Source organism: Frankliniella occidentalis, unplaced genomic scaffold (assembly GCF_000697945.3).
Source record: "Frankliniella occidentalis isolate FOCC.00 unplaced genomic scaffold, Focc_3.1 Scaffold37, whole genome shotgun sequence".
Taxonomy (NCBI): Eukaryota; Metazoa; Arthropoda; class Insecta; order Thysanoptera; family Thripidae; genus Frankliniella; species Frankliniella occidentalis.
In genome coordinates, this window is record NW_026267167.1 from 901,205 (window position 1) to 912,869 (window position 11,665).

General features: G+C 49.9%; 3 protein-coding genes across 9 annotated transcripts in view; 1 reads left to right on the plus strand and 2 right to left on the minus strand.

The window, feature by feature from the left end:
- The window catches only part of LOC113217585 (elongation of very long chain fatty acids protein), a 13,058-nt gene extending 10,926 nt beyond the window's left edge, over positions 1 to 2,132 (minus strand). Inside the window, exons 1-5 of one of the 7 annotated variants that reach the window (XM_052266298.1) lie at positions 1,788 to 2,106; positions 994 to 1,184; positions 771 to 851; positions 448 to 504; positions 200 to 305 (exon numbers count right to left, since the gene is read on the minus strand). In XM_052266298.1, the coding sequence (XP_052122258.1) occupies positions 200 to 305; positions 448 to 504; positions 771 to 851; positions 994 to 1,184; positions 1,788 to 1,857 (505 nt within the window). In that variant the 5' untranslated portion in view covers positions 1,858 to 2,106. Of the gene's footprint in view, positions 1 to 199; positions 306 to 447; positions 505 to 770; positions 852 to 993; positions 1,185 to 1,787 lie in introns of all 7 variants that reach the window. The other 6 variants (XM_052266297.1, XM_052266292.1, XM_052266293.1 and 3 more) reach the window with 6 other exon arrangements.
- A 928-nt stretch (positions 2,133 to 3,060) lies between these two features.
- On the minus strand, positions 3,061 to 6,192 carry LOC113217582 (COP9 signalosome complex subunit 2). Its single transcript, XM_026437540.2, has 9 exons — positions 5,992 to 6,192; positions 5,382 to 5,576; positions 5,176 to 5,301; positions 4,928 to 5,095; positions 4,676 to 4,850; positions 4,215 to 4,353; positions 3,918 to 4,108; positions 3,683 to 3,824; positions 3,061 to 3,602 (listed from the first exon to the last, which is right to left on the minus strand). The coding sequence occupies exons 1-9, from the start codon at positions 6,043 to 6,045 to the stop codon at positions 3,458 to 3,460; spliced, it is 1,335 nt and encodes a 444-aa protein (XP_026293325.1). The 5' UTR covers positions 6,046 to 6,192; the 3' UTR covers positions 3,061 to 3,457.
- A 532-nt stretch (positions 6,193 to 6,724) lies between these two features.
- LOC113217587 (cilia- and flagella-associated protein 97-like) lies at positions 6,725 to 9,873 on the plus strand. Its single transcript, XM_026437544.2, has 6 exons — positions 6,725 to 7,330; positions 7,425 to 7,607; positions 7,741 to 8,005; positions 8,105 to 8,300; positions 8,470 to 8,785; positions 8,868 to 9,873. The coding sequence occupies exons 1-6, from the start codon at positions 6,944 to 6,946 to the stop codon at positions 8,964 to 8,966; spliced, it is 1,446 nt and encodes a 481-aa protein (XP_026293329.2). The 5' UTR covers positions 6,725 to 6,943; the 3' UTR covers positions 8,967 to 9,873.
- Positions 9,874 to 11,665: the final 1,792 nt, after the last annotated feature.

Sequence of the window (11,665 nt, forward strand, 5' to 3'; positions counted from 1 at the left end):
TGTAGTTTAAGCACATTTTTCTGTACTTTAACTGGAGTTTCAGAACACTGAAACTACCATATAGACACACTTGAAACCCTACTTCTGACTTAGCCCCGCATGCACTCTATCTGCATTATAAGTTGTGAAAAAACTTAGAAAACTGATGTAGTCTAAAGTGTAGATCCTTCCACCCGGGCCCAGCCAGACATTCTCTCACCTGGTGCAGTTTTGACGCACGCCCACGCCGTGATGACCATGAGCGAGTGGTGGTACACGTGGAGGAACGACACTTGTCGGGCGTTCTTCCGCAGAACCATGAATACCTGTGTGTGTGTGTGTGGTGAGATAAATTGTGCGTTTGGGAAAAAGAATGTGCCAACGAACCCCACCGGACCATCCGGACGTCTGTCTCCGGCAGAGCAGAGCAGTACGCCGTCACGCTCACGCTATAGCAGTCAGCCTCACCGTATCCAGCAGGTCCACGATCTTGAGGAGGAGGAAGAGGTAGCAGGCTTGGGCAAACTGGGACACAAACAGAGCTGATTATTTGAGCTCCACTCCATATAGAAAAGACGGGGTGGTCGATTAAAGAGGAAACTATTCCTCAACATTGTCAAAAAAGACAATTTTCACTCGAAACGAAAAGACATGTGAAAACATACAGGCCTTTTTTTTCACTCCCAATGTGTGTATTTGCTGGTATTTGCGTTGTTTTGCGCATGCAATTTCAAAATGCTCACGTCTGTTAGCTCAAGATCAATGTTTCGTTTGTTGTTTTAGAGGTTTACCTGAAGGCTCTCCGGCGTCTTGGCTCTGTTGATAGGCTCACAGATCCAGTTATACGTCCCTCCCCAGGCCAGCCGTAGGCACTGCACGGAAACAAAGGGTCAAGTTGAGAGAGAGAGAAGCGGGAAGGACGTTAAACGTTCCCGAATGGTCGAAAGCATCCAGCCGGCGGGGACGTTTTTTATTTGTTTCACTCACTATTCTTCTACCTTTGCGAGGACTCACCTCCTCGACGAGGTAGGCGCACCAGACGACCTGCACCGCGTTGTAGACCAGCATGACCCTCTCCAGCTTGAAGGGCTGTCGGTTCTTCATAAAGCGTGGGCCGTACGACAGCGAGAAGTACAGGTAGGCGCCGACGATGGCCAACACGGGTAGGGGGCTCCTCGACATCGGCAGGTGCTCGGTCCGGGGGTCTGCGCCGAGCCGGGAGTGAGCATCGTGGGCCTCGGGTACCCGTCCGCCCCCAGGGTACGAACGGGCCGAGGGGTAAAACTGATTGAACAGTCGCGGGTACCCCGCGCAACACCCACAGGAACCGGTTGCACACGTACATTATGTCTATGGTTACACCCGCCTGTGAGAGACAATACAAGCCGGTTCCAGCGAAAACCCGGGAGGCCCAGTTCTACTCTACCCGTCGAACCGGGTTCTTCCTACCCCTGTTAAACCGGGTACCGCGGTGACCACAACAAACACCGTGGCCCGGTGCCATGCCGTGACCACCGTGGCCCGGTACCATGCCGTGACCACCGTGGCCGAGTCCTTTGCGGAGGCCACGGCGACCACCGTGGCCTGGCACCATGCCGTGAGGCCGTGACCACCCTGCCGGGTACCATGCGGAGACCATGCCGTGACCACGGTGACCGAGTACCATACGGAGACCACGGCGACCACCGTGACCGAGTCCCCTGCGGAGGCCACGGCGACCGCGGCTACCACCCGGACCAGGTACTGGTGGTTGGCAAGACACCCGTCGTGTGCAACAACACTCGTTCTTTTCTAATATTAATACTGACCAGCATACGACCAGAACCCCGCCCCCCAGCGACCCAACACGTCCGCCAAGGGTCCGAGGAGTCGCGACATGTCCTGGGCGGTGTCGGTGCGTGTGCAGGGCGACTGTAAATCAAGCACAGAGCGGGCCCTCTGTGCCTGTCGCGTTCAGGCAACGCACTGGTGTGCGACTACCTGCACTCGAGCGCAACAGACCGACCGTGCTCCATGGGCTTGCGCCTTGCGACCCTGACCACTGCATTCGGTAATCAAGGAGAGGCATGTCGAGCAGGTCGGTATTTGTGACGTTGTCACGAACGAGGCGAGTGATGGGACGACCGCGACCCGCCCGTGCCGGTGTGGGAGCGCTGATTGGTGTTAGAAGTCTATTGTATCAAGGCCCTAGACGCTCATCAATGCGTCAATGCCTTGTCAGCCGAGACCCCAACGCGTCTACCGCGACTGCAGCGAGCTCGCCGCTGGCATGGTTTAGGGGAAGGGGGGGAGGCGAACCCCCCCTTCCCCACTCCCCTCAGAAGTATAAATTATTTATAGATAGAGATCATTGGAAGTCAATCAAACAAAACAATGTCCTCCAGAAAATTTCTTTGGGCCAGCATTTCCACATTTAATTCTTTTAATATGTGACATCCCTGAAATCTCTTAAATGAGAGTAGGACGGATAGTTGAGGATTCTTGTTGCATACCTACAAAATATACCTGAGGAATGTGCATATGTTCTGAGTGTAACTAGAAGAACAACCATGAGGGGCTGCCCGTAAAAGTTGCCACTTGTCTGTCATTTTTTCTGTGCTGTTCGAAGGAACAGTGGCAGCTTTGCTTAACTTCTGTGATCTTTCTTATTGAGAAGACTGGTTGGTCATGATGAGATATTTTACTGATTGGATAACGCAGGTCATTACAATTAAATAAGTGCAATTACTAAAAAGTCAAAGCAAGTCTCCCTCTTCCAAATTGTCTTGTGAGCATTTTCTCGATTATTTGATCCAGTGTAAGTTAGCAGAAAACTAAAGTCAACTAGAATTTGTGGAAACAGTTTAAATTACACAACTTTGCTTTGGAGTTGCTGGTTTTGCACATATCTATGTATTATTTTTACTTCATTCCGTTGGAAGTTACTTTTACAACCTGACCATTGATGGGCACTGCAAAATATTTGAATGTTGATGATAAATTTTCCTGCTTCACTGGTCAACACAGGTCTGTTCTGTGTACTGCACATCTTATTTCTCTGATGTTTCAGAAGAGCTTTTTGGTTAAAATGATTTTTAAATGTCATTTCAGCCTATTTATTAAAACAGGGCAACTAAGACCTAATGAAAATTATGATTTACATAAAGACTTAAATACACAACGCACAACCTGTCTAAAAACAGAGACTATTAGGGTGGTGTTATGATTCAAAAAACAATCTCCAAAAAGACCCTTACAGAGGTTTATCAATAGGTTATCTTTAAGACAAAAATTAAAAGGAATTTGGATGTTTTACTGGTCTGCTCAAGGGGTGGCCTATTTAATTGATTGTACTTCTTTCCAGCCTCTTGCCTTGCTGGTTATTGTAAAATTGTAAGGAAGAGGTATAGAGATGAAATCACAATTCGCACACATTACTGGGTGGGGTCTCTTAACTCACAAACTTTTGCTGCATTCAGTGCAACAATGAGTCCTCATGTTAGGCCATCTTGCTAACAATAGCTCGATGAAGGCCTCCCAGCTGCTTGGTCCACTTGTCCAATGCTTGGTAACGAGCTCCACATGTTGATTCTTGACTTAATTCTAATACTTGATTCACCTGGTCAATACGACCTTGAATTGTACTGAAAAAAAAAGAAGAGGAAACATTAGATTTTGAAGAACTAATGTACGTATATAATGGAAGCCGACCCTGAATACATACTTGTCTAGGATACAGGACACCAGAAGACACTCCACATCTGTGACATCAATGTTAAGTTCTTTACTAATAAATGGGATGTGGATTCGAGTGTAGGGTTTAATAAGCTTCATCAAAACTTGAGTACGTATATTACGAAGTAAATCTGAAAGCAAAAAATTTACACAAAGGAAATTGTAGTATACAGAGATAAAAAATAAGATTGCACATGCACATATAGTAGTATAACGAATCATACCTTCAATATGCTCTCTGATGAAAGGATCATCCATAATATTTTTTCTGTGTTCTTTAAGAATAGATTCAAATTCATTTATATCATTATTTTGGTAGGATGAAACTAAATTTGTCATAGCAAGAATTTCTGGATCATTTTTGTATGGTTTGGCTTCTTGAGAATCAAATGGATTGATACCAGATTTCATTAACCTGTTCAGAGAAAGCAAACAATATAATTAAATTTAAGTACTTGCTACTTGGTACAGCGGGTACATAAAAATATCATTTGTCATAGGAAAAAATAAAAGCAACTTACATATTTGCCAATACTAAATATTTCAAACAAGTTGTTCTTCTTGGACTGCCTGATTCATCATAGTTTTTGAATGCTTCAAAGAAGTCAGTATGTGCATTCTCAAATTCTCCTTCACGCAAATGCATTTTGCCACCACATTCTGTTATTACAAGAAAAGTGTTTAGAAAAGAAATAAAACAAAGTACTAGATGATGAAAAAAAATGGGTTGTTACAAGGTTGGGACTTCTAATTTTACCGACTTTTCCCTCACTTTTTCTTGAGCAAAATCCCAAATTTTAATGGCTTTTAGGGCAAGGAGGGAAGCACAAAATTTGTTTGCACTCAATAACACAATTATTTGGAAAGAATCAGTCAGTGATAAATTTTACTGACTAGGGCCACAACTTTACTGACTTGCTCTGACATAATTTCCAATTTCTGACTGCCTTGTCTGTAACAACCCAGTAAAATACTACAGTACCTCTAATGACACCCATAATCAGAGGATGCGGTATAGCACTTTTTATGTGAAGTGACTGCTCGTAAAGGGTTTTTAGTTTCTTGTTATTTTTCTGAGCAGTGTACATTTGAATTTCTAGAGCATATATTTCCAGAAGCTGTGTTCCTTTCTTCAGATCATCTTCCCCATCATCAGTCTAAACATAAACATGAAACAGATTGTAGTAATGCTGCAGCTTCTTGCCAGATTTTTTTTCATGGGAATTACACTTACCTGACATGACTGATGGAGCTGCTTCAAAATTTTAGCCAATCTATTGAAGTCATTCCGATCATAATACAGTTTGCCAAGTTTTGTATTTGTTTTAAACCATAAACGATCATTTTTAGCATCTTTCAAGGCATCAAGAGTAGTTTCATAAAAATCTTGGAGTAATTCCATCTATAAACAGTAGTTCATGGTCAAACACAACAAATTACTTTAAGCTAACAAAACATTGTCAAAATAGCCAACAGCCTTACATTTTTAGATGTAGAGATGTAGTCCAAAATGGAATTTATAGATTTCTCGCTATGATTCCTAGTCACTGCAGTCTTGATATAGGTCAGTAATTGCTTGTATCGTGTCATCATCTCTGTAAAATTACCCTAAGAAAAAGAAGTACAATTACATAAAAGACACTATTAACAGGTGATAAGATTCTCATAAAAAATTCAAAGAAACTTACAACTTTGAAGTTAATTTTAATCATTTGCTTTAAAGCTTTAAATCCCCATTCTCCTTTCTCTCCCAATTCTAGCTCAAGAACTTTCTGGAACGACGCTAAAGCTGCTGCAGGATCATCTTCCTTTAGCGCTTTGGAGTTATAATATTGATTTTCCAAATCAACATCTGGCTCTGAATTGCTGTCCTCAGAGTATTCCTACGAAAAGGTAGAACAGTGTTAAAAATGAGCATACAACTCATGACATTCGAGAACATATACTGTACAATACAGTGTACCTAAATCTCTGTATGACATGGAAAATTTATTAAGATCAAATTACATCAGGCATATATTAAAATAATCATGACAACATAGAATTAAACTTCAAACATTCTAATGGATGTTCAATAGTAACAAACGTGCATGTCACGTTATTTTGGATCAAACCATTCGAAAAATTTAAAAAATTCATTAAAAAATGTGCAACCAATTGGAATAAAACAAATTGACACAAAATGTGGGGATACATTCTTAATCTGGAAAACATATTTCTGGTCCATTGACAGGTTAGATGACATGTACTGCTACGGCTTGTTTGTCGGTATGTGTTACGGTTGTATTACGATCTTACCAAACCATAATCCTCCTCCTCGTCACACATGAAGTCGTCGTCAACGTCGGACATTTTAGCTGTACGTGTATTTAAACCTGGAAAAGTCCTAAAAGTAACGAAATCTTTGAGCAACCGGAATAACTGCGCGGCTCCAAACAAACGCCTAGGCTACGCTGAGCTCCAGCTCCAACTCCCAACTCCGCTCCAGCTTCCCCCACCACCAGCGCCAGCGCCAGACGTATGAGAAATCTACGAAATAGAACATCATTTTGTTAACATGACCTTGGTCCACACGTGAACAGAGATAACTGATGTTTATACTTTCATCGGTGAACACAGTTTTACAAAATAAGACCCCCCACTTCATGAAATTTTCAATAACCAAAAATTACAAAGAATAAATTTGACTGTTGGAGTTCTCATAGTCATAGCAAATTAGACTTTTAGCCTCTCTTCCGTTACAATGGTATACGAATCGTATTCTGACGTAAGAAGCCACCCTGCGCTGAATATGAAAAATTGCCCTTGACGTGCACCACCAGCCTAAATCCCGCCAAACTTTCAAACTAGTACCAGTTTAAAATCTACTGGTGGCAGTTTTGTTCTTTATAAAGTTACAGTTTTCTCCTGAGGTTCGTCGTATGGCTTTACGCACCGCTGCAAGACGGGGCGCGCCGGACGGCATTTTGGCGGGAAGCTGGAGAACTTTAAAGTAGTGCCTGGCTGTTCTGTTGCCATGGGAACCCGGCCCCGCGGCCACCGCAAACAACCGTACCACGTCCCGCCCGTGCCGCCACCGCGACAGTGGCGGGCTGTGGGGCCTAAGTGACACAGTGCGCACAGTGCCGAGCGGGGTGTCGCGGGGGCAGGCGCGCGGGCCTCGTCACGGCGTAGTACATGTCGGCGGTGATGCGCGGGCTGGGGCGTGCAGCCGCGACGCTACCTGTCGCAACACCTGCCGCCCTCCGGCATGGCCGCCGACCTGGCCAGCTCCATGGAGAGCTCCAGGGCGTACGGCCTGTTCACACTCCGGGCGGACTTCGACCGCGACATCGACTTTGACTTCTTCGACGACTCGCGCGCGCCGTCGTCGACGTCGCCTTGGCGTGGGGAGGACGACGCCGGCGGGGGCGGCGCCCCGCGGACGCCCCCCGGCGCCGGGCCGAAACACCGTGATGACGACGGGAACCTGCCGTCCCCGAGGCTCACGGCCGGCCCGACGCCGACCTGCAGCAGCGGTAGCGGTGGCGGCGGCGATAGCCTGGTGTCCTCGTCGTCATCCCTGCCGCAACCCTTGGACACGGCCCGCACCGAGGACGGCGATGACGAGGCGAATCTTGAGCGTCACCAGGACCAGGTACGGTACCCCGCGACCAAGCGACCACCACGCGGCCTCGACGAAAATATAATGTCAGGGATAAAAATACACACGGCCGTGGTCGTATCGGCAGCTGGGCGATATCGATCCTCCCGGACACGGCGGGGACGGCGACGACGACGTCCTGGAAGACGTGGTGGTGGCCGCGCAGCGCCCAGCGGCGGCCCCGACGGAGGCAATCGATCAAATGACGGCGGCTCGGGCCGTGAACAGCGACACCAGCGCCCCCACCAGGACAGACGCCACAGAGTCAGAGGTACGGGAACGTTACATGTTTTAATTAGTCCTTTTAAAAGCATCGGCGTCGACTAACTTAACGAATCCCAGATCCAAATCGATGAGTTTACTGAACTGCAGTTGGCACGGGTCTGTTGTGCGCATGTCCCCAGGCTGCGGATGAGCCGAGCGGACCGGGCGCCTCTGAACGGCCACCTGCAGATGGCTCCGCTGCTCCAGATGGTCTAGATGGCCTCCCGGGGGAGGCCGATGACGTCCCCCGTGAGAAGGCGCAGCAGGTTTCGCAGGTTGCGCCGCTTGCAAGCACCCCATCTGCGCCCACGCGCGAACTGCCCGCGCTGGTGGTGAGCGCCCCGGCGTCGTCGTCGTCATCGGAGGCCTCCGAGGACAGCGCGGGCGCGGCGATCAGCGATGGCGGTACTTGTGCATCACCTCTCTACGAACCCTTTTCTCTCGCATTGAAAAGAAAATGAATAATAACTATTGTTGTATTTGTCCATATCGTGTACCTGCCAGAGGGTGAGGACGACGACGACGAGTGCGTGGCCATCCAGGAGCTGACGCTCACCGTGTGCAACAGGAAGACGAGGGCCGTGTCCTCCATCACCGCGGTGTCGAGCGTGGCCGTCGGCGACGAGGACTCGGACGACACGGACGCCGAAGACGCGATCGAGGCCATCACCAAGGCGCTGCACCGGGCGCGTCCCATCGGGTGAGCAGGCGAGGCCACCCGGCGAGTAGGCAGCCCACCCGGCTCGCCCGCCCGCCGGGACAGTCTATCCCAATTGTCGAGAGTCGGCTTGCTGCTTGCTGCGGCCGAGGAGGGCGCTTGGAGCGCGGCAGCGGAGGGCCACACCTCATCCATGACCCTCGTGATGCAGCTCGGCGAGCTCGCTGCCGGTGCCGCTGCGGGCGCCGCCGCCGGGCCCGGGCCGCGGCCGCGGGGGCCGGTCCCGCCGCCTCAACATGTCCTTCTCCAACGACGAGGCCCGCCGCATCCAGCGCGACAACGAGCGCCTGCTGCGCCGCATCGTGGGCCAGCGCGCGCGGCCGCCCCCGACCAGGACGGCGCCGACGCCGCCCCCGAGGCCCTCGGCCGTCGGCGCCGCCCCCTTCCTGGCGCCGCCGTCCACCCACCACTGCAGCCACGCCGTCAACAGGGTGCGCCGGGGCAGGGACATCGAGCGCGAGAACCAGGTAAGGCCGGCGGCGGGGACGTCCTCGTCGTGGACGTGACCTCTTCGTCGCGGTGCTCACCCGCTGTTTGACGCCATTCCAGATCCTCCTCAAGAAGATCCAGTCCGTGAAGCGCTCTCCCAGCCAGTTGTCCGTGTCTCGCTCCAGCAGTTCCATGAGTGGCCGGTACTCGTGCGGCTGAAGCGACAAAGGCTTGGGGTTCTGAGGATTATCAGCGCCATTCCGACGATTTTTCTATAATGACAGGACAAAGGACTGAAATATTCCAAATCGACGAACTAGATCGGTTTTGGAAAACTAAGGTCAATAAGTGAGGTGTAGTCGTACAGATCGCGCCATGCATGGGGATGTCAAAATGAAGCCGTTATTGACTCCGATTTCATGGCACCAATCTTTCCTTCCGAGATACAATATAATGGCGAAAACATTGTAGTCACATTAACGTCACTTTGAGAAGTCTTCAGTAGCGCCGATCGGCTCTAAAGGGAGCTCCTAGGGGGTGGGGAACGGAGCGGGTGAGGAGGGGGAGGAAAAGCTATGTTTTTTGTCCTTCAGACGGAGTGGGGGTGTTTGGTGTTTCTTTCTGGGGTGGAGTTCTATGTATCGGTCGGATCTTGCACCTGCATCTTTTTTTTCCTATATGACTCGTCCTTGTGATCTGTAAAGAGCTAGTTTAAGTTAAGGCGGGACGATTACATCGCGAGCATGACCACTATGTGGTCACACGCCAATGTTAAATCATAGGTGCGAAAAATTTCCTGAATTCAATGTGTTTATTGACTATTTCGTCAAACGCTATCACTACTATAACCAACCGTAGGAGATAATATCTCATTATTATTGCCGTGAGTAGTTGTTCGACTTATCGCTCTGACTGACATTTTTTATTGTGTGCTATTTTCACTCTAGATGGCATGACTGGATTTGTAGTGTTTTCATCTTTGGGTATTTTTGCCGCACTTCAGGTACAGTCAGGCATCAGTGTTTTTGCGGGACTTCCCTGTTATTACTGTCAATTTTTCCATAGCTTTGTATGGTATTATAACCAATGTAAAAATGTATAATAAAACAATTTCGTAGTTGTGATATTCGACAGTAATGATTTTGAAAACATACATTATTTTGGCACGCTCTCTTAAACTACGAAAAGAAATATCTAGGAAACAAAGAGCGAGAAGGGAGAGAACTTTACCAGTAGAGACAGTCTTGGAGATTGTTTAAAAAGAACGGGCTGGAACTTTACAGTTGCAAAGTGTGAATAAAATGGGGCTCTCATTGAGAAGCCTGGCGGAAGCAGTATTTTTGCCAGTGATTAAACTAGAAATCAAAGGAAGCTCGTTTGAAGACAAGCAAGAAGAGTCGTTCGCGACAAAAACGCTCCAAATCGGCTCAGCCCGAGGCTGCTTCAGCCCCATCGCTGACAGCCTCATGCATGCATAATCCAACCAACGGCTGCGCCCCCGTGGCCCTGCCCCGCCGCGGCCGCGACCCTTGCCGTCAGCCTCGGCAGCAGGATGTGGAGGGCGGTGCTCTGCGAGCAGCCAGAAGCTCCGCCTCGGCTCCTCAGGTTGACAGTCATTACCCCCGTCGCCGTCGTCTTCGGTCATCGCGGTGCTTTTGTATGCGAGAGCCTCATCGCAGCCTCGTCAACGCCCACCTCCGGTCTCCTCCTTTGCTCTCCGGCTATTCGGTCCCCTTGCTCCGCCGTACATGGCTCTTTCACTCGGGGGGGATGCAGGCGACTCGAGACTGAATGAATAAGGACTTACGCCTTTTTGCCGTCCCGCTCAGACAATGGCACGCCCCGCCCCGCCCGGAGGGGTGGTTGGGATGGGGGCGCACGAAACAAGAGCCCCCTCGCGCTCTCTGGCCGCTCCGTGTATGCTCCCGTCCGATTCGGGAACAGATAATAAAACACACACACACATACACACACACAGAGGAGGCCTGATCTTCTTTCAGTTCGACTTCCTGGAGAACCTGTGTGTGCCACACGTGGACGTGTGTGAGTGTAAGTGAGTGTGGGAGAGTGTGTGAGTGCATGATGTACCGGCCGTTCTTTTCAAATAGCTCCCGCAGGCGAGTGAGTTTACCTTGCCTTTTTTTCTCTCCCTCATACTTACTACACACACACGCATACGGCGGCGGCGGCGTATGGCTCTGCTGACTGACGCGCGGGGGCTGACGGGGTCCCGTGCCTCTCGGAGGCCGGGCCGCCGGGGCCTTGGACGGGGGAGACCAGAGACGAGCCCTTTATTTGGAAATAATAATGTTGGGCATGACATATGGGGCTCTTGCTCTTGTCGAGGGCTCAACACACCCTCCACCCCTCCCCTCGCTCCTCCCCGATCTCTCTGCTCACACACCCCCTGACCGAGAGCCCCCGCATCCCCCATCACTACTCCTTCATGCCTCCAACTCTACAACCAGTCAGTAGCGCTCCAGGCTCACGCCCCATCCGAGACGACGTACTTCCTGACGTACAAGTCCGCCACGCAGCTGTATAAGATAGGTGGAATCAATCTACTTAATGGTCCTTGGGTGGAATTGTCCGATTTTGCCCCCAAGATCGATATATTTTGCTTCCTTACAAGGGAACGCGTTCAGGTGTAAATCTAAATATCTCGTGAGGTAGTTCGAGCTCGCCGCGGTCGCCTCCACAAGCAGCGCGTGCAGGTCCACAGCACCAACAACGACGACTCTCACCCCCGAGGCGCCCGGCGGCGGCGGCGGCGCCCGGGATCAAGGTCACCGCCGGGCGCAGTCAGGCCCAAAACGACGACGTCGAGTAAGCCGTGCTGATGCTCGAGCCGACAAGCCCTCGCTCACCTCCTCCTCAGGAGGACCCGGGTCGCTCTGCTCGAGTTTCTTCCCCCCCCC